The following is a 22,511-nucleotide window of genomic DNA, read 5'->3' as shown; positions in this document are numbered from 1 at the left end:
TTTATTTGAGCATTGATTAATGTGATTTAAATGATTATTATTTGGTTTTCGGCTAAATTAAATCTTTCATTTTGGTTTCAGTATTTCGGTAGAAAATTCAGTGCATCATTAATTTCACATTGTGCATGAGTAAACCCTGGGTTAACACTGCATGTTCAACATTGATGTGCGACATACACTTACATAGGGTGACCATACGTCCTGTTTAACCAGGACATGTCTGGCCAGGATTTCGAGATCGCCCAAAATGCCCGGGATTCGGCTTTTGCTTTCTACAGTCACCATTCATTATGTTTACATTATTGCATTATTTGACACTGACACGTACGTGCCAGCTTTGCAGGTCATGCATTCTGCTTCACACGGATCCCGATCGAGACAAAAACACAGGAATTTTCTTAGCAATGCTAAAACGCACATCAACCGATCACTTGTTTAGCGTTCATGTAAACACTACATTCAGATTCACCAATCGGAATGAATTCAGTCCTACTGAATCAAAAGGTGTGCATGTAAACAAAATGAATGGCGACGAGAAAGCAAAAGCCGTATCCCGGATATTTTGGGCGATCTCGAAATCCCGGCCGGACATGTCCTGGAATATGGTCACCCTACACTTACATGTGTATCCAAATGAAGTGCATCTTTGTTTTCTGCCGTCAAATAGTTTGTAAAATAACTGTCTATTTGGATTTAACTCTTGATCCTGTCAATCGTGTCCCAGGTTTCCCCTGCAGCTTGAAAGCGGACAGACGGTAGAATGTACCGTGGCTCAATACTTCAAGCAGAAGTACAACCTGCAGCTCAAATACCCGCACCTGCCCTGTCTACAGGTGGGCCAGGAGCAGAAACACACCTACCTGCCCCTGGAGGTGAGTCCTGTCATCCTCACGCTGTGATGGCCATAGACCACAGTCTCTGTTCTTATACGCTCTGCTGTTCTCGTAGGTGTGCAACATTGTAGCAGGGCAGCGGTGCATCAAGAAACTGACAGATAATCAAACCTCCACCATGATCAAAGCCACAGCGAGATCAGCACCAGACCGACAGGAGGAGATCAGCAGACTGGTGAGTGCATGTGGGAAACATGGACAGGTTTACATATAGCCAGCACTGGCTAGTGGGGCTTTAATGGATTAGTTCACTTTCAAAAAAATGTTTGCTGATAATTTACTCACCCCGATGTCATCCAAGATATCCATGTCTTTCCTTCTTCAGTCGAAAATAAATTAAGGTTTTTGAGGAAAACATTCCAGGATTTTTCTACACAGAATGGACTTCAATGGCAACCAACTATACCAATGTTCACAGAAGGTTCAAATGTCCATCTCAATGCAGCTTCAAAGTCTCGACACGATCCCAGTCGAGAAATAAGGGTCTTATCTAGCGAAACGATCGGTCATTTTCTAAAAATAAAAAAATATACTTTTTAACCACAAATGCCTGTCTTGTACCATCTTGAGATGCGCCACGTATCTAGTATGGAACGTCATCACGTTGGAAAGGTCACGAAAAAAATAAAAATAAAAGAATTAATTAAAACAAAGATGTCGGACGATTTTGAAGTTGGAGGAGAAAATGAGATGACATTTTTCGCCCTTCCCTCCTTTCTGAACCGGAGAACACAGACAAATAACTTAGATGACGTGACGCGTGACCTTTCCAACGTGATGACGCAATGCCTGGCACATCTCAGAGATGGTACACGACGAGCATTTGTGGTTAAAAAGTATATATATATATATATATATATATATATATATATATATATATATTATTATTATTATTATTATTATTATTATTATTATTATTATTATTATTATTATTATTATTATATATTTTTTTTTTTTTTTTTTTTTTTAGAAAATCAGCAAAACATTTTTTGAAAGTAAACTAATCCTTTAAGTGCCATTGTTACATAGTATTTTTACCCATAGGATAATATAGGGCTGGACAATATAGGGCCTTTATTTTTCAGCCTCAACAAGATGTACAGTAGTGGCCAAAAGTGATGTCTGGAAGGGATGTTTGGTTTTAATAATCCTACAAATTCGATTAAACCATCAAAACATGAGGAAAATATTTTTAAATATATTTTAAATATGACAAAATTATTTAGCAAAAAAGGGCAAACCACAGCTACAGGATTTATTTTACTAAGCAACAAAAATGCATAGAAGATCAGAGGAAACAGCACACATTGACTACGGCATGATCAGTTATTAATATTTCCTCGGTTCTCTCTTGCATGTGTTTATCATAGTTTCTTTGTATGACAGCCTGGATAAAAATTATTTACGCACAATTTGGCGTGTTTCATTGCGACTTCGAGCACAACTACGCAATCTGCTTACAATATCAATTGTTGAATAATATTTGGATTAAGGGTGAAGATGTCGGTCGTCACTTTGGCCACTGCTGTACACCTTTGATAGGAGCCAGTGCTTTCTCCTTGGACTTCCGTTTTGTGTTGACAAACATATGCAATTATCCAATTTTTTTTTTTTAGGTTTGATTATACAAATATAGAGTCAAGAATATATTATTTTCTCTGATGCATTTCGGATATAAACACTGATGTCTACGGTATAGCGATCAAAATAGAGCAAATCACCTTTTGAAAGTAACTTGATGCTTCAAATAGATTGAATCAATTACAATGTTATGCCAGTAGGTGGCGACAAGTGACTATTAAAAACCATGGAATCATTCATTCAAGAGATTCCTTCAATCTTTAAGAGTGATCATTTATTCAAACTGTTTTGAATTCATAAATTTGAATTCATAAAATATTTTTAGACTGCAGCAATTAACATTTTTGTCAGAACCTCTAGTAAATTACGTTATGTAAATTGTGCTATTTTGTTTAGTTGTCTATTCAAAGTCGTGGGAGAATTGTGATCTCAGTTTAAAAATAAAAAGGTTGTGATTCTCAATTTCCACAATTGTGCATGCTTATTGAATAAAAATAGTTCCATGACCTCATGTGATGAAGCAGGCTGCAAGAAGGAGGGGGAGAACAACTCATTAATACTCTTTAAATTCTTATTCTACAAAAACAAAACAAATATCATTCAATATTATTATGTATTCTAGATACATTATTCAAATTTTTATTTTTTTATAATGCACATTAACTTCCCTTTCCCTTAAAACTGGATTCCTTAAACCCAATTCAGTTGTCTTTATCGTCTTTTACATTTTTACACGCAATATGGTGTCACAATGCCCTCATCGGCGAGTATCCTCGTGAACACAGTTGCTTATGGCTTGCGTGAATGTAAACAGCTGAGAAAGAAAACGAATGCGCATCATTATATTGGATCCGTGCGTTGGTCTTAAAGTGACAGGAGCCTAATAAACCTGATGCCGTCTGTGTCATTAATGTTAATCAAACAACTAAAGACAAAATCTTTTTTGTTGCTTGAACAACGATTAATCATAATTAATTTATATTTAAAGAGCGGACTATGTAGTGTTATTTTACTTTTGATTGTTCAATTTCTGTTAGACTTACCTAAACATATAAAGCACATATTGTTCTATAATTGTATTTAGCTAAAATTAGTTTATTATGCAGGTTCACTCGCCCACAGAATCACCCCAATCATTCTAGAATGATTAATTATTATTTTCTAAATAAAGCTATTCAAGTCATCTGGAGAAATTGTTTTCATATTGCAATATTTATCACAGAAAAACTAAATATTGCAATATAAATTTTTTTTTTTTTTTTTTATATATTGTGCAGCCCTAATTGTAAGATAAACTTTCAATGTAGACTTTTACAGAAAATGTTTACTTTCCTATTTATTTTCTTAAGGCACAGTTTTGGTCTTATTGTTTGCAGTTCATCACCGCAAGTTATTCCAAGTTTTTGTAATCTTTTTGTGAACTTGCTCTGCCTTTGAAATTATTTTCTTTTCTAATGTCATATTGTAACGTTTCAAATCAATTCCTGATGGATGAAATTATAACATTTTTCCCCTCATTCTCGACTATCCGGTTTCAGTCAATAATGCATCACAGTACAGAAGTGAAATGGGTTGTGAATGCAGGTTCATATTGCCTGAATGACAGACATTTTCATAATCTTTTTATGTCATTTTTTCGCTCAGATGAAGAACGCTAACTTTAACCTGGATCCCTACATTCAAGAGTTTGGAATCAAAGTGAAGGACGACATGGCCGAGGTGACCGGCAGAGTCCTTCCCGCTCCGATCCTGCAGTACGGTGGTCGGGTAAGAGCCTTTAGACTGTATCTGACTCCTGTTCTTGTAGCTTAAACAGGAGATCATTATGGGTTATGGGTCATTATGTTATGGGTTCGATTCTCAGTGAATGCATGAGTATAAAATACACTACCGGTCAAAAGTTTGAAATAATTATGATTTTGAAAGTCTCTTCTGCTCACCAAAGCTGCATTTATTTAATCAAAATACTGTAAAAACTGTAATATTGTGAAATATTACTATTTCATTTTTATTTATTTATTGTTATATATTGTAACATTTAATTTATTCCTGTGATCAAAGCTGAATTTTCAGCATCATTACTCCAGTCTTCAGTGTCACATGATCCTTCAGAAATCACTCTAATATGATGATTTGCTGCTCAAGAAGCATTTCTGAGTATTGATTTTTGAAATATTTTTGGAAAATGTGATAAACTACGATTCAAAAGTCATTTAATAAATACTTTCATTCAGCGAGGATGCATTCAGTTGTTCAAAAGTGATAATAATGTTACAAAAGATCCCACACTGCAAAAAATGCTTTTCTTACTTAGTATTTTTGCCTGGTTTTCAGTCCAAAAATAATAAAAATTCTTAAATCAAGATGCATTTACTTTAGTAGTAAAATACCATAAGATATTATGTCTTGTTTTCTGGGGAAATAAATAAAAATTAAGTACGTTTTTGCTTTAAACAAGCAAAATTATCTGTCCATGGGCTAAGAAAAATAATCTCGTTTCTGTTTGAATTAAGATTATTTTTCTCACCCCATGGACAGATAATTTAGCTTGTTTTAAGCAAAAACTCACTTAATTTTGATTAATTCCCCCATAAAACAAGACATAATATCTTATCTAATTTTACTTATCTAGTAAATGCATCTTGATTTAAGAATTTTTTTGATATATGGACTGGAAACAAGACAAAAATACTAAGTAAGAAAAGCATTTTTGCAGTGCATTTTAAATAAATGCTGTTCTTTTGAACTTCCGATTCATTAGAGAATCCTGAAAAATATGTATTAGAGTTTCCACAAACATATGAAGCACCACAACTGTTTTCATCATGTTTCTTGAGCATCAAATCATCATATTAGAAAGATTTCTGAAGGATCATGTGACACTGAAGACTGGAGTAATAATGCGGAAAATTCAGTTTCGATCGCAGGAATAAATTATTCGCATAGAAAACAGCTATTTTAATTGCAATAATATTTCACAATATTACTGATTTTACTGTATTTTTAATTAAATAAATGCAGCCTTGATGAGCTTGAACTCTCAAAAACATAAAAAATATTTTCTATTCATCAAAAACTTTAAATGCAAAGTCACTTTGGATAAAAGCATAACTGTTGCCGTGCAGAATTGACACTTCCAGTGTAGAGAGACTCCCGTGATGAAGCATCATCATCATCATCTCCAGTGTGACATCCCTAAATTCTCTCTCTTGTCGGTGAACAGAACCGTGCCATCGCGACTCCCAACCAGGGTGTGTGGGACATGAGGGGAAAGCAGTTCTACAACGGCATCGAGATCAAGGTTTGGGCCATCGCTTGCTTCGCCCCACAGAAACAGTGTCGGGAAGAGGTGCTCAAGTAAGGACGCCCACATAGAGTACAGAATAATACAGCTATAAATACTTCAGTGGTGATGTTTGTGACGATCTCTTCCTCAGGAACTTCACCGACCAGCTGCGTAAGATCTCAAAGGATGCTGGGATGCCCATCCAGGGCCAGCCGTGTTTCTGTAAGTACGCACAGGGAGCCGACAGCGTGGAGCCCATGTTCAGGCACCTGAAGAACACCTACTCTGGACTGCAGCTCATCATCGTCATCCTGCCGGGAAAGACGCCCGTCTACGGTAAGAGCATCACACTCAGAGCCGATCCTCCTGTTAGCCTCCAGACTAACCAACTCACGCTTGATCTGTGCAGCGGAAGTGAAGCGTGTTGGAGACACTCTTCTAGGAATGGCCACTCAGTGTGTGCAGGTGAAGAACGTGGTGAAGACCTCGCCTCAGACGCTCTCCAACCTCTGCCTCAAAATCAACGTCAAACTCGGCGGCATCAACAACATCCTGGTCCCGCATCAACGGTGAGAGCGTTACTGAAGTATCTCTGCCTGGATGTGTTTAGATTTACATGCAGTCTGTAAGCATTCACACTACGGCTGCACGATTCGCTGAAATCGCGATATGGCTTTAAGGATGCATTCATATTAAATGCATACAGTATATGTGTTTCTGAGTAAAGCATGGTTACACTGTTTTTAACTCCCCGCAGTTTCCGTCAACATAAAACAATAATGGTTTAATGTTTGAAAATAAAGAAATTACGAAAGCCATAAATATTATTATTATAATTTTACAGTTGTACTGTAAGATAAAATAATAATAGTTACTACATTATTTTTTTTAAATTCTCAAATTATTATTTTACATTAATAGCAATATTTCTTATTTTGTTTTTATTTAGTATTTTTTTACATTTTATTTATTATTATTATTATTATTAGATAATTTATTATCTTTATTATTTAAAGAACTTTTGTATAACATATTTGTAATACTTTGTAATACTTTTGTAAAACATTTTTTTTTCATATTTTTATATTGTATTTATTATTGTTGTTGTTATTATTATTGTTATCAATAATAATAATAATAATAATAAATAAATAAAATATAAAAATACTAAAAACAAAATAAGAAATATCAGTACTGTACTAATTTTGTAATAATGTTTTTTGTTCATATTTATTATTATTTTTATTTTATTTATTTGTTATATTAATAATAAATAAAATATTAAAATGCTAAATAAAAACAAAATAACTATTACTTTTGTAATAGTTTTTATTAGTAGTAGTTCTTATTATTAGTAGAAATAATAAATCAAATGTAAAATACTAAATAAAACACAAATGAGAAATATAGAACTGTAATATTTTGTTATTTATTGTTTAGATTTTATTTATTTGTTATTATTTGTTGTTATTTTTATTGATAGTAAATAAAATATAGAAATACTGAATAAAAATAAATATTTTCTTTTTTTGTTTTTTGTTTGTTTTTTATATTATATTATATTATATTTATATTATTATATTATTATAATTAATAATAAATAAAGATTAAAAATACTAAAAAACTAAATAAGAAATATTACTATTGTACTATTTTGTTTTTGTTTTATATTTTTGTATTTTATAATAATAAAATAATATTAATAATAATAATAATGTTTTAAAGCCATATTGTTATATAAATTTATAAATTAAATTATAAATGTAATAAATTATATATATATATATATATATATATATATATATGATGTATATACACTCACCTAAAGGATTATTAGGAACACCTGTTCAATTTCTCATTAATGCAATTATCTAATCAACCAATCACATGGCAGTTGCTTCAATGCATTTAGGGGTGTGGTCCTGGTCAAGACAATCTCCTGAACTCCAAACTGAATGTCAGAATGGGAAAGAAAGGTGATTTAAGCAATTTTGAGTGTGGCATGGTTGTTGGTGCCAGACGGGCCGGTCTGAGTATTTCACAATCTGCTCAGTTACTGGGATTTTCACGCACAACCATTTCTAGGGTTTACAAAGAATGGTGTGAAAAGGGAAAAACATCCAGTATGCGGCAGTCCTGTGGGCGAAAATGCCTTGTTGATGCTAGAGGTCAGAGGAGAATGGGCCGACTGATTCAAGCTGATAGAAGAGCAACTTTGACTGAAATAACCACTCGTTACAACCGAGGTATGCAGCAAAGCATTTGTGAAGCCACAACACGCACAACCTTGAGGCGGATGGGCTACAACAGCAGAAGACCCCACCGGGTACCACTCATCTCCACTACAAATAGGAAAAAGAGGCTACAATTTGCACGAGCTCACCAAAATTGGACAGTTGAAGACTGGAAAAATGTTGCCTGGTCTGATGAGTCTCGATTTCTGTTGAGACATTCAGATGGTAGAGTCAGAATTTGGCGTAAACAGAATGAGAACATGGATCCATCATGCCTTGTTACCACTGTGCAGGCTGGTGGTGGTGGTGTAATGGTGTGGGGGATGTTTTCTTGGCACACTTTAGGCCCCTTAGTGCCAATTGGGCATCGTTTAAATGCCACAGCCTACCTGAGCATTGTTTCTGACCATGTCCATCCCTTTATGACCACCATGTACCCATCCTCTGATGGCTACTTCCAGCAGGATAATGCACCATGTCACAAAGCTCCAATCATTTCAAATTGGTTTCTTGAACATGACAATGAGTTCACTGTACTAAAATGGCCCCCACAGTCACCAGATCTCAACCCAATAGAGCATCTTTGGGATGTGGTGGAACGGGAGCTTCGAGCCCTGGATGTGCATCCCACAAATCTCCATCAACTGCAAGATGCTATCCTATCAATATGGGCCAACATTTCTAAAGAATGCTTTCAGCACCTTGTTGAATCAATGCCACGTAGAATTAAGGCAGTTCTGAAGGCGAAAGGGGGTCAAACACAGTATTAGTATGGTGTTCCTAATAATCCTTTAGGTGAGTTTGGGCCAAATTGTGCTGCCCTTCAAACAACCTCATGCAAACCTAGAATTTATTTTTTTAATCGCATTAAATTACATTAAATTACAATTGCACTTTTATCAGAAACTTTTTTCCATAAATGCTGCAGCCTAAATCAACAGTTTATCTGAACGTTTGCACAGGTCTGCAGTGTTCCAGCAGCCAGTGATCTTCCTCGGAGCAGATGTTACACACCCGCCGGCTGGTGATGGGAAGAAGCCGTCTATCACTGCCGTGAGCATGGCACACACACACACATGCTTATGTTCTTATGAATTATCTTTTGCATTTTGAATGAGATTTTAAACCCAAGTAGGGCTGAGAAGCTGTTTAAGCTAGAATCAGCTGACATCACATGAATAAACATTTAAATTGTGCAACTATCACACAGTTTTGAAAGTGTAACCATAGTCATGTAGTAGACAAAACAACTAAACTGTTTTTAAGTGCTGTTTAGATGCAGGTTTATCTGAAATAGATCATGCAATAATAATAGCAATAATAGCAATAACACGCATTAATAGCAATAACGCGCATTGTGTTAAAGGAACATTTGGTGGTCGTCGGGTAGATTGGTAGTTTGAATGCAATTTACCATTGGGTTTTAACCAATATCAGGAAGGCAACTACACATGAAAAAGGTTTGCAATCAGTGTCAGTGTTTCTAAACTCCCTGAAACGTCTCCATTGTAGTCTTGAGTTTCTTCCGGGAACGAACACGTCACAATATTCCTCATTTAAATAATTAATACGCAGAATAAAGGGGTGGGGCCTGGTTGAGTTAGTTAGTAGTGTGTTAAACTGGCGGTTATGGTAAGGGGCGGGACATTTCACAAACACACTCAAAGCTCTCGACCAATCAGAACACACTGATCCAGCCGACCAATCAGAGCACAGTGTGCTTTTCAGAAGGAGGGGCTTCATAGAGACAGGAACTAAACAGAGCGTTACTGACAGACTGGGAAGAGAGGAGCCGCAACAATGGAGAATATGAGGAAAATAATCAACATTCAAGCATGAAAATCTATTCTAGTAGAGCCTGAAAACAACATCAAGACTTGAAAAAGGGCATAATAGGACCTCTTTATCCCAGATTATTCTTTTACCAGCAATGATTTTATCCACACGTATTTCATTTTAATTGAACTAGGAGTGTAACGATACCCTCATGTCACGATTCGATACATACCACGATACTGAACTCACGATACAATATTATTGCGATACTCCAAGACATAGGGTAAAAGGTTAACAAAAAAATTACTGTTGATTAAAATGCTAAATTTGATATTACATTGTGGGTGTAAATGAATAGGCTTGGACTTGGTGCTGATAAGCTAATGCACAGGACAATGGTGACAAAATAATAAAAATATTCATAATTCTAAAGCTGAAAATACAGAATTGTTTTAGACGAATATGCTTGCACTCTGTCACTGACTACATATATTTAAAATAATATACTGGTAACATAAGACATTTGGCATTATCCGGACCCACAAATATTCCCCCATTGCGTTATTATACATTATATTCAACATTATATATAGTAGTTTAATATAGTACTGACACTAAAACTCACCGGAAGTGAAATTTTGAAAGTAAAAAGGTTTTCTCACACAGTAATTTTTATTTCGGGTGAATTATACACAATACATATTGTCACTATCCGCGATGCATAGTTGCATTTTTGTATTGCGACACGATATATTGTTACGTCCCTATGAGATTCACAAAGCCTGATCAAAAATGCATGATAATTTTAGATGGTTTAGTCTAGCAGCTTTCTTGTAATAACCTGTCATCACATATATTATACAACAAGAGGAGCTATTATTGATCTGGGACACAATGAAGTTCTGTCTCTCCGAAACCCAACCTGAGCCGAAAGGCACTTCATTTTAGTCTTATATAGAGGGCTGTAATTAGCACCCCAGTGCTCACTGTGGCGGAGAGACGCCCAGTTTGCTGTACTTAATGGTGCGGACAACCCCGGAAGTGTCTCAGAACACACGCAGGAGTGAAAGGGAGGTGGACAGGACAGGATGGGAGCTTTGAAAAGGGAAAATGGCTCATCGGTGACTCACAGACGAGGAGGAAATGACGTCACCTTCCTCCCTGCGCATGCAACCACATGAAAGCGTGTTCTCGTTTGCCGGTTGCTAAGCGATGGTGACAAAGGCCTGAGTCACGCAGACGGATGGAGAGGACGTGTGTGTGTGTGTGTGTGGAGGGAGTGGCGACAGGACGCTCTCTGTAGGGAAACTGCTGAGTTTCTGTGCCTCCTCCACAGGCGTCTGACTCTACTCGCGTCTGGTTTGCATTATTTGCATTTTTTGTAGTGATGCTGACATGCAATGATGGTGTATGCGGTTTTACTTTTTCACTGTGTTTACATTGAAAACAGCTGTTCATGTTCTTTCTGGTCTTTTTCTTTTTGTAAGTGATGAGACATTTTTTCTCTCTCATTTTTAGCACTTTTTGGTTGGCGGTTGCTTACTAGACAGAAACAGACTTGACACATTTGCATTGTCAAAAAAAAAAGTTTTTGTCACACGTGTAAACGTTCGATTTGTGCCACTTTTGAAATGTAGTTTTTCATCTAATGCATACATACATCACCTTAGTGAAAAATACCTATCCTAAGTACAATACAAATCCATTAACATATTTACGGACATATTGCTTGAGACTTACTGATATAAATATTATAATTAAACTTTATTTGGAGTACTTCTTTATTGCACAATGCACATTTCTTAATATTGTGTTTTAACATCACTTTTAGTAAGGATAGTATGATTTCTGTATAATATCAGTTTTTAAATGCAAGATATTCAAAGTGTACCTAAAGTATGCATGCAGTAATCCCACTGTAGCTCATATCTTTAGATGGACCTCAGCACTGTTTCTGGAGAACTAAAGTGCATTAAGTACAAAATCAGTTGTTCCAATTTTAGCAGACTTTAAGTATATCAATTTAGTATAGCAAATGTACAATTCCAGGGTACTTATATTAAGTACGTAAATATGTAAATGTATTTGTTGTATACTTAGCATAAAATAAATGCATTTCAAATAGTATATTTTTCACTAGGATCCCGTTCCAACATTTGGGGTCAGGAAGATTATTTTATAACGGCAAAGATACGTCAAAGGGACAGTAAAGACATTTTATAATGCTACAAAATATTTACATTTCAAATAAATGCTGTTCTTTTGAACTTTCTATTCATTGAAGAATCCTGAAAAAAATGTATCACGGTTTCCACAAAAATATTATACAATTTTTAACATTAATGATAATAATCAGGAATGTTTCTTGAACAGCAAATCATCATATTAGACTGATTTCTGAAGGATCATGTGACACTGAAGACTGGAGTAATGATGCTGGAAGATCTTATAAATTACATTTTATAATATATTCACATAGAAAACACTTTAGTTTGTAATAATATTTCAGAATTTTACTGTATTTTTTGTCAAATAAATGCCACATCCTATTATGGTTATTCTATTCTATTCTATTCTATTCTATTCTATTCTATTCTATTCTATTCTATTCTAATATAATATAATATAATATAATATAATATAATATAATATAATATAATGAAATACATTCTATTATATTCTATTATATTGTATTGTATTGTATTGTATTGTATTGTATTTAATTATAATATAATATAATGAAATATATTCTATTCTATTATTTTCTATTCTATTATATTTAATTATGATATATTGTATTATATTGTATTATATTGTATTGTATTATTATATTATATTATATTATATTATATTATATTATATTATATTATATTATATTATATTATATATTAAACGTCCTCTGACATTGATCTCTGCAGGTTGTGGGCAGTATGGACGCTCACCCCAGCAGATACTGCGCTACAGTACGAGTACAGCGACCCAGACAGGAGATTATTGAAGACCTCTCATACATGGTGCGAGAGCTACTCATCCAGTTCTACAAGTCCACCCGCTTCAAACCCACCAGAATCATCTTCTACAGGGACGGCGTTCCAGAAGGACAGTTACCACAGGTAAGGCCCTATCATCGTTCATTCAAACTATCGAATGCAATACAGTTCATAAGATTGCGCTCGGTAAGATTTTTCCAATGTTTAACAAGGCATTTATTTGATCAGAAATACAGTATGAACACGAATATTGTGAAATAGTATTACAATTTAAATTTCTATGTGGATTTATTTTAAAACGTAATTTATTCCTGTGATGCAAAGCTGAATTACTCCAGTCTTCAGTGTCACATGATCCTTCAGAAATCATTCTGATATGTGATTTGCTGCTCAAGAAACATTTCTGATTATTATTAATAATAATAATAATTCATTACATTTATATAGAGCTTTTCTCTGCACCACCACCAATTTTTTAATTATATATCAATATTATCAATGTTGAAAACAGGTTAATATTTTTGTGGAAAGCTGGAAACTTCTTTTTTTTTAGGATTTTTTGATGTATAGAAAGTAAAAAAACTGCATTTATTTGAAATAGAAATCTTTTGTAACATTATAAATGTCTGTACTGTCACTTTTGGTCAATTGAATGCGTCTCATGATGATTTGTCACGTGTGTTTCCTCGTGTAGATCCTGCACTACGAGCTGTTGGCCATCAGAGACGCCTGCATCAAGCTGGAGAAGGACTACCAGCCGGGAATCACATACATAGTCGTGCAGAAACGCCACCACACACGCCTCTTCTGCGCTGATAAATCTGAACGAGTGAGTTTCTCAAAAACAGCATTTTAAAGTTGACATTTCCAGAGGCAGTGTTTTATTTTAGTTTCATGGATATACTATACTATATTATAGTTTCTTGTTATTATTTTGAATTAGATTTGATACTTTAGGGAGCGGTTTCCCTGACAGGAGTTAAGACAGGAGTAGGCCTTAAAGGGACAGTTCACTCAAAAATGAAAATTCTGTCCTCATTTACTCTCCAACAAGTTGTTCCAAACCTGTATGAATTTCTTTCCTCTGCTGAACACAAAAGAAGATATTTTGACGAATATGGGTAACCAAACTGTCAATGGGCCCCATTGACTTCCATACTATGGAAAAAACAATACAAGAGAAAACTCTTTTAAAGCAAATGGCAGAGAAAAACTGCACACATCAGCAAAGAAAATGAATGCCTGGAAATCTATTTGTAATGAATTCAAAGCAAATGAACACACATCAACAACATCAGGTAAGATTAAATCATCAGCGGATTACCTTACTGTTACTGAAATCTGTGGGTGGACATTATAGTAGTTATTCAAAACGTGAGTGTGTGTGTGTGTGTGTGTGTGTGTGTGTGTGTGTGTGTGTGTGTGTGAGAGAGAGAGTGTGTGAGAGAGAGTGTGTGTGTGTGTGTGTGTGTGTGTGTGTGTGTGTGTGTGTGTGTGTGTGTGTGTGAGTGAGAGAGTGTGTGTGAGAGTGTGTGAGAGTGTGAGAGAGTGTGTGAGAGAGTGTGAGAGAGTGTGAGAGAGTGTGTGAGAGTGTGTGAGAGTGTGTGAGAGTGTGTGAGAGTGTGTGAGAGTGTGTGAGAGTGTGTGTGAGAGAGTGTGTGTGAGAGAGTGTGTGTGAGAGTGTGTGTGTGAGAGTGTGTGTGTGAGAGTGTGTGTGTGAGAGTGTGTGTGTGAGAGTGTGTGTGTGAGAGTGAGTGTGTGTGAGAGTGAGTGTGTGTGTGATAGTGTGTGTGTGAGAGTGTGTGTGTGTGTGAGTGTGTGTGAGAGTGTGTGTGAGAGTGTGTGTGAGAGTGTGTGTGAGAGTGTGTGTGAGAGTGTGTGTGAGAGTGTGTGTGAGAGTGTGTGTGTGTGTGTGTGTGTGTGTGTGTGTGTGTGAGAGAGAGTGTGTGTGAGAGTGTGTGTGTGAGAGTGCTTCTTTTCGCAACATTAATCTGAAGTTAAACCTGCCTCCTCGTAGGTTTAGTGTAAGACTCAGTTTAGTTGCTCTAGTCTTCTCCAGGAAATCTGCGTATTAAACTCTGGACTGGACTATTTTAAATAAGTCCAGGACTATTTAAAACCATGAGAGAGAAAGCAGATTTCTGTTAATCTGGTTTAAAAGGTTATTTTATTCTAGGATTAATCTTAAAATCTGTCTGGGAAACCGTCCCATTAAAATGTAATTATTTTTATTATAATTATTAGTTTATTTTAAGCAATGAAAATGTTTTTTTATGGTTTTAGGTTTAATACAATACAATAAAAATACAATAATAATTCATTGTAATTCCTGTGTTTTTGCTCAGATCGGGAAGAGTGGGAACATTCCAGCAGGAACTACGGTTGACACCAGCATCACGCATCCGTTCGAGTTTGATTTCTACCTGTGCAGTCATGCAGGTATTCAGGTAAGCGCACAGACCTGGAGCAAACACTCATGGCTGTGAATGTGCTTGTGAATGTGGTTTGATCTCCTGTTGTCCCGGTCTCAGGGCACCAGCCGGCCCTCACACTACTACGTGCTGTGGGACGACAATCGCTTCACGGCCGACGAGCTGCAGATCCTCACGTACCAGCTGTGCCACACGTATGTGCGCTGTACCCGCTCCGTGTCCATCCCAGCGCCGGCGTACTACGCCCGGCTCGTGGCTTTCCGAGCGCGCTACCATCTGGTGGATAAGGAGCATGACAGGTGAGAGCTTTGATGCCATTAAACTGCATTAGAAATGCATTTAATTTGGGTGGAGCCTCAAAGGTGACGCGTGCGGTGATGCATGTGTTCATCATTTCTTTGTATTAGTGCTGTCACTTTGCGTTCGAAAATCGATTGCACAATCGATCGGACCAACCAACGCAAGTTTCGAAAAAGAAAATAGGGAATTCGTCTTAATGCCTGTTAGTTGTCTGTGGATTTGCCCATATTTGGCGTTTAAAATGGAAACATCTTTAGACGTGGAAAATTGATTTTACAATCCATTCAATGAACACTTATGTCTCAAAAATCGAACAGGATTTTTTTTTTCACAAAAGTGACAGCCTGGCCAGAAATGATGTTGGCACAAGGTGGCATGTTTCATTGGGTTATTACAAATAAAACAATCGACTCCAAGCACAACTATGCAATATGCTTACAAAATCTTTAATAATATTCTAATAAAGGGTGAAGATGTCAATTTTCCTATAGGCAGGACATCACTTTTGGCCAATACTGTACAAATATTGGAAAAAATTGTCTATTTTTAGTATACTTTCAGTATTGAATGAATAATTGTTTATAATCAACATTTCTCTCACTTTACATGCCGTCATGTATTTATTTTATTTATTGAGCTCTTCACAATGCATTCTGTGATTTCCTTTTCTAATAGGAGACATGCTTTACAAAAATTTTTTTTTTTTTTGGAATAGCCTGTGATTCTAGATCTGGCATGCATGACTACATGCTTAAAGTTTATTTATATAGCACATTTCATACACAATAGTAATTAAAAGCTCTTTACATAAAAGGGAATTAAATAATAATGATAAAAATGCATAAGAAATAATAAAAAAACAAAACAAGTGACATTTTTTTCAAATAATTTAAAATGTATTAATAACAAATAATAAGAAAAGAATGCATAAATAAGATAATATGGTTAAATGTTTTTTTATATATATATTTCTTGTCCCCTTTGCATTATTTTTTAAATAAAAAAGACATGATATTGTGAAATATTGTTCAAATTTAAAATAACTGTGAATATATTGTAAAATGTAATTTATTCCTGTGATCAAAGCTGAATGTTCAGCATCATTACTCCAGTCTTCAGTGTCACATGATCCTTCAGTCTTCAGTGTCACATGATCCTTCAGAAATCATTCTGATATGATGATTTGCTGCTCAAGAAACATTCCTGATTATTATCATCGATGTTGAGAACAGCTGTTGCTGCTTCATATTTCTGTGGAAACCGTGATACATTTTTTTCAGGACTCTTTGATGAACAGAACGTTCAAAAGAACAACATTCCTTTGAGATAGAAATCTTTTGGAACATTATAAAGGCCTTTACTCTTTCTAATTTTGACAGTGAAAGTGACTATGTTTTTGTCTCATTCTCAGAAACATTCTCAGTTGTTAAATCTTCCTCTGTCTCTTCTCTCGTCTGCAGCGGGGAGGGAAGCCACGTCTCCGGGCAGAGCAACGGTCGGGATCCACAGGCGCTGGCCAAAGCGGTGCAGATTCACCACGACACCCTGAGGACCATGTACTTTGCCTAAGCTTCTCTGCCACACCTTATCAGGCCGGAGGGCTTCGGACCGACACACACTCCTCGAGCCGGCTCAGCTGGTGCTACCAGTGCAGCGAAGCCCACAGAACTGAACACGGAGTCTCACTCTTTGCGTTTTGATGAGTCTGGCTGAACTATGCTCTTTTTTTATTTTATTTAATTGTGTATTATTGTATACTACCTTCGCACTCCCACATGTACGTATGTATGCAATACGGAGGGAAGGAACGCAGACGAACCTGTCGTTTTGTACGTCACCACAAAGCTGCCTCTTAACCTGTCCGTCTGGGCGATGCCAGAGTTCAAACGCCCGAAGTGGAGGAATTGTTGTTACTTCCATTGGCATTATTTTTATTGTTGTGAGATTTTCTTTTAAAATGTTTTATTTTTGTGAAAGACATGGTACATTAGCACTTAGTTTTAGTTGTAAAGCACCGCGAGCCCAGCGTTTCCGTGTTGTCTGTGAAGCAGAAGCAGCGCAGGCAGTGATCAACTGTAGCAGACGCAGGTGTCTCTCCAGCGGTCGCAGCGGTGTCCGCTTATCGGATTTAGACTCGCCTCGTTAGTTAAAGAGTGGCCGAATTAGCGTAACGATAGATGGACCACTGAGTGCATTCCCTGCACATGCACTCTCACATCAGCATAACACCCAAACCAGCATTATGCACCAGCCAAACATGATGCCAACCGTTAAAAGAGCCCTCGTCTGTAAGATGTGCGTTTTTCTGCACTTGATTCCTCTATGCTCTTCTGGAAGGGTTTGATTTTGCCCAGTTTTTTTTTTTTTCACTTCCAGTGCACATAAATCTTCTTGAACTTACAGGAATAGTTCACCCAACAATGACAATTTTTTTCATTGTTTACTCACCCTCGTGTCATTGCAAACCCTGGATTATTTCCTTTCTTCCATGAAACACTATGGGCCCTATCATACACCCGGTACAATGCAGGGCCAGGCGCGACGCAAGTGTTTTTTGCTAGTTTCAGCCCGACGCAGTTATGATTTTCACGTCCTGCGCCATGTTGATTAAATATGAAATGCATGTGCGCCCATGGGCTGCTGGTCTGAAAACAAAGTGTGTGTTCAGGCGCATTGTTGGCGCGTTGCTATTTTGAGGCAACTGAAATAGACTGTTATTTTTTTTGTTATTTAAAGAGCGCGTTAGTAATGTGCACCTATAGGCAGATCTTTAACCTCGTGCATGAGCAGATCCGTTTCCTTGATAGAGAAGTGTTCAGTTTTTCCGCTTGCAAATTCCGTCATGTAAATAGCGAATAGCGCAACTCGCTTTTAAAGGGAATGGGAGATGTGACTCTGATTGGTTTATTGCACGTTACGCCCAAAACACACCCATTACTTATTAAGAGAATAGTGACAACCCTTTAAGAACATGCGCCGGGATCGCTCACCATTTTTCCCGTCGTTAAACTAGCAAAAGTGGATTCGGACACGCCCTAAGTGCACTTGCGCCCTGCGCTTTAGACCATGTGCTTAGATCATTAAAATAGGGCCCAATTTGTGCTCTTTTCAATACAAAAAGGTCAAACAGCACCAAGGTAAAGGACAAAAAGCACCATTCAAGTATCATAAAACTAGTCTACATGACTTGCATGCTATAGTCCAAGTGTTCTGAAGTCATATTTTAGCTATGCGTAAGATAAAAACCTCAGATTGAAATTATTCACTGTTTTTCAGCTTTTGTTCCTGAGTTTCATGTGGCCATTTAAAACGTGACTGCAAGTGAGATTTGAGAGCTGCAATGAAGATGTTAATCAGTTAATAATTCATATTGTTCTATTCCTCACATAAATCTACCATGTGAATTCCGAAGACTTGGAATACAGTACACAAATCATATGGATAAATATGTGTGTGTGTGTATATATACATATATATATATATATATATATATATATATATATATATATATATATATATATATATATATATATATATATATATATGCATGCGTGTATGTATGTACTGTATATATGTATGTGTTCATATACAGTAGTCAAGATTTCAAGTGGATCAAAACCTTTTATAAAAATAAAACATGAATTTTGAACAATACCCGTTCTTGGTGAATATGAACTTTGATGAACTGTTTGGATCCACTTCAAATGTTGACTACTGTATATAAACACATACATATATACATAAATACATACATACATACATATATACACACACACACACACACACACACACACATATACCCACACACTAACCCTGCTATACTGTAAATAACAAGGGTTTGGTATGACGTGTTTGTGTACGTTTATTGTTGGGTAAACTTTTCCTTTAAAACGTTTCTTCCACTGACCTCTGTAAACGAAGCAATACAAGGTCACCGAGATCCGTCAGATAGAAGAACACACGGCACGTTTGAGATGCTAGAAGAGAGAGAGATGTGTTTGTATCCACCAAGAAATCGAACAATGCAGGAATACCTGTTTGTATATAGTGACCCACTGCTCTCGTGAAGGCGGTTGGGGTCACATGACCACACACTCCCACCCGCCATAGTCGGTAACACTGCCACAATCCCTTCCCAGCAAGCACATTGAACTCATGCACACACAACACACTTGCCAGTATCATTGCACCTTTTACCCTCGCCTGATGCCCGTTGGTGCAGTGAGCATGCAGGAAAACAAAGGTTAGGGGAACATTATGCCATGTAATCATGTCATATGGTGGATGTATGAAATGCATGTTTAAACTGAGTTTGTGTTGTAACCGGAGCCTCTTAGTAATCATGTTAAGACTGTGCCCTTACTAACATTTGATGCCATACTTTCTCACCTCTTGTGAAAGGAATAGTTCGGCCTAAAATGAAAATTCAGTCATTACTCACACTTATGTCATTCCAAATTTTTTTCATGGCTCCGTATAAGAACAGATCATATGGTGAGTAAATAATGACAGAATTTTCATTTTTTATGGTGAACTGTCTCTTTAAGGAAACCTAAAAAGTGGCATAGAATCTCCACAAGGCGGCATTGTTGGAAGACGCCTCAAAGCACCTAAAATTGTGTTGGGATTTTTAGATGACCATGCTTTATTTTTAACTCATGTTTATGAAATGTATACAAAGACATGCCTTTATATATTAGGTTTTACCAACCCAACGAGGTGATTTTTATTGATCCCCCACTGTATAATGTTGATCTGGTCTGTCCTAGACTACATATTCTGATGCAGTACTTGACTCTCAAAAGCCACAGGCACCTTGTGGGTGAAGAACAAGATGGAGGTGTGTAACGGCGTAATCGGAGAGTGAACTTCTCCCGACCTCAACGTCTAAGCAATATCAAGCCACTGATAAAGAACAGTCCGTATCATAGCACTTCCCAATAGATTCAGTGAATGGAGACATAAAGCAAGTCATTTTGGCTCTGTATGTAATAGTGAGAAGACTTTGTTCAGGATGATTATTTTTTAAAGAAAATAAAAGTTGTTTTTTATTAAAGACTGTGTTGAGTCCTGTTTCAGATGTGAGGTGTTCTAGGGATTGAACTATCAATATTTATTGCCCATCACTGGCTGAATCCTGGGCTCAGCATTTGTAATTCATGTGTTTATCTATTGAAGTAGATTGCATTTGCTGGCAACTTTACTTCCAAAATGTGATATTTCCAAGATATTCATTGGGGGAAAAAAACAAGTTTTTACATTATGATAAATGATGACAGTGACAAAGTATTTCTTGGGAATAACATGCATCGATGAATCATGCTCAAAAAGACAGAGAACGTGTATGTGGTCAAATTTGATGTCATGTTGACTTTAATAATTGCTGTTTTCCTGCATCCTTTTCCAACCAGAACTAAGTACAATCACTCCTATTCTGGCTTATTAAATGAGTTAACATCATAACTCATGTTATCAGTATTTTTATTCAAGAAAATTCATGGTAAAATTGGTCAGTGAATGGATGTATGGATAGATTTGACCAAAATGAATGAGGCCTAATAAGTTGTTCGCACAAGCTGATGATAATGTAGGTGATGATGATGATAGATAGATAGATAGATAGACAGACAGACAGATAGAGATAGATAGAAAGATAGACAGACAGACAGACAGACCGACAGACAGACAGACAGACAGACAGACAGACAGACAGACAGACAGACAGACAGATAGATAGATAGATAGATAGATAGATAGATAGATAGATAGATAGATAGATAGATAGATTATAACAAGATGAATGAGGCCTAATGAGTTGTTCGCACAAGCTTATGATGATGATGATGATGGTCACTCGGAGGCTGCCTCAAACCCCGCCCCTTCCCTCGCGGACTCGCGCTTCCCCTCGCAGCCAATCAGCGCGCGGCTCTCGCGCCAGGTCCGTGCGTCGCGCTCGCGGACCATCAGACGCTCCATATTTAGCCGTAGCGAGTCTCGCAGAGACTGTCAAGAGAAACCCTGAGAGAGAGTTCAACTCTCAACTTATTTAATGTCACCACTGGCGTAAAACGAAAGGAATATACGCTTTTGGAAGGCCGCTAGCTTCGACCGTGGAAGCCAGTGATGATCGGGGACTTTAAGTTAAGAGAAGACGGCGTTTGACGGGATTTTTTTCTCCTCTCAGATGGGAATGTAGCTTAGCTGGTTAGCCTGGCCACTAGCAGTAGCAGGCTAGCGTTGTCGAAGAGAGGAGGCGACATAAGTGGACTTTTACTCGCTATAACGTCATAACACCTCAACAAACCGCCTCAGTCTTTCCAAAGACGCGTTTCTGAAGGCGTCGCGGTTACAGAAACAGCGATTCGGGACTGTATTTGAGCGGGCTGAGGGGAACTTTTCGTTTTAGCTGTCTGGCTAGCTGGCCGTAACGTCAATCTGTCAACCGAACCTGAAATCCCGAACAGATTTTTCGAGCCAGATACCGAGGCACCGAACCTCTCTCCTCTCTCTCGGCCTCCGTTGATATACGGGCTTCTGGGTAAGGTGGATTAGGAGCTCGAAACACGGGAGGAGACGCTCGCATTGGGTTAACGGAACCGGTTCGGGGGGCCGTCGGGATCCAAGAAGAGTTTCTGAAGTTCGTCTACTGCGAGCCGGGGACGGAACCGGACAGAGACCTCATGAATGGAAATCGGAACTACAGGTGTGTATGATGCGGAGTCTTTAGCGCACATCTGGATGCTTTTAACGTCATGACGAGGGCTTGAAGGGAACTTTAAGTTAACCTTATATATGTATGTATATGTGTGTGTGTGTGTGTGTGTGTGTGTGTGTGTGTGTGTGCTGAGCATCGTTATGGTTGAGCAGGTGTCTGTACTGTTTTGACAGTTCTTGTGACAGTATGAACTTATTCATTGACTATTAAACCACATGACGTCTAGAATAAAATTATTATTTTTTGAGGATGTGACGTTCATGACATTAACTATGAATGGGCCATTGACAAATAAATAATGTTT

General features: G+C 37.0%; 2 protein-coding genes across 3 annotated transcripts in view; both read left to right on the top strand.

Moving 5' to 3' along the window:
- ago1 (argonaute RISC component 1) overlaps positions 1-18,953 on the top strand; it is a 40,856-nt gene extending 21,903 nt beyond the window's left edge. The window contains exons 8-19 of the mRNA XM_079894653.1: positions 725-872; positions 949-1,068; positions 4,119-4,241; positions 5,698-5,831; positions 5,912-6,096; positions 6,170-6,329; positions 8,957-9,047; positions 12,689-12,883; positions 13,455-13,589; positions 15,106-15,207; positions 15,292-15,491; positions 16,953-18,953. Of these exons, the coding sequence (XP_079750779.1) occupies positions 725-872; positions 949-1,068; positions 4,119-4,241; positions 5,698-5,831; positions 5,912-6,096; positions 6,170-6,329; positions 8,957-9,047; positions 12,689-12,883; positions 13,455-13,589; positions 15,106-15,207; positions 15,292-15,491; positions 16,953-17,061 (1,702 nt within the window). The 3' untranslated portion in view covers positions 17,062-18,953. The remainder of the gene's footprint in view (positions 1-724; positions 873-948; positions 1,069-4,118; positions 4,242-5,697; positions 5,832-5,911; positions 6,097-6,169; positions 6,330-8,956; positions 9,048-12,688; positions 12,884-13,454; positions 13,590-15,105; positions 15,208-15,291; positions 15,492-16,952) is intronic.
- Positions 18,954-21,454: 2,501 nt separating this feature from the next.
- The window catches only part of ago3a (argonaute RISC catalytic component 3a), a 49,698-nt gene continuing 48,641 nt past the window's right edge, over positions 21,455-22,511 (top strand). For both annotated transcript variants that reach the window (XM_079894652.1, XM_079894651.1), the window contains exon 1: positions 21,455-22,195. In XM_079894652.1, the coding sequence (XP_079750778.1) occupies positions 22,177-22,195 (19 nt within the window). In that variant the 5' untranslated portion in view covers positions 21,455-22,176. The remainder of the gene's footprint in view (positions 22,196-22,511) is intronic.

This window comes from Squalius cephalus (assembly GCF_949319135.1).
Source record: "Squalius cephalus genome assembly, chromosome: 15".
Classification (NCBI taxonomy): Eukaryota; Metazoa; Chordata; class Actinopteri; order Cypriniformes; family Leuciscidae; genus Squalius; species Squalius cephalus.
This window is presented reverse-complemented; position numbering and strand designations above follow the sequence as displayed.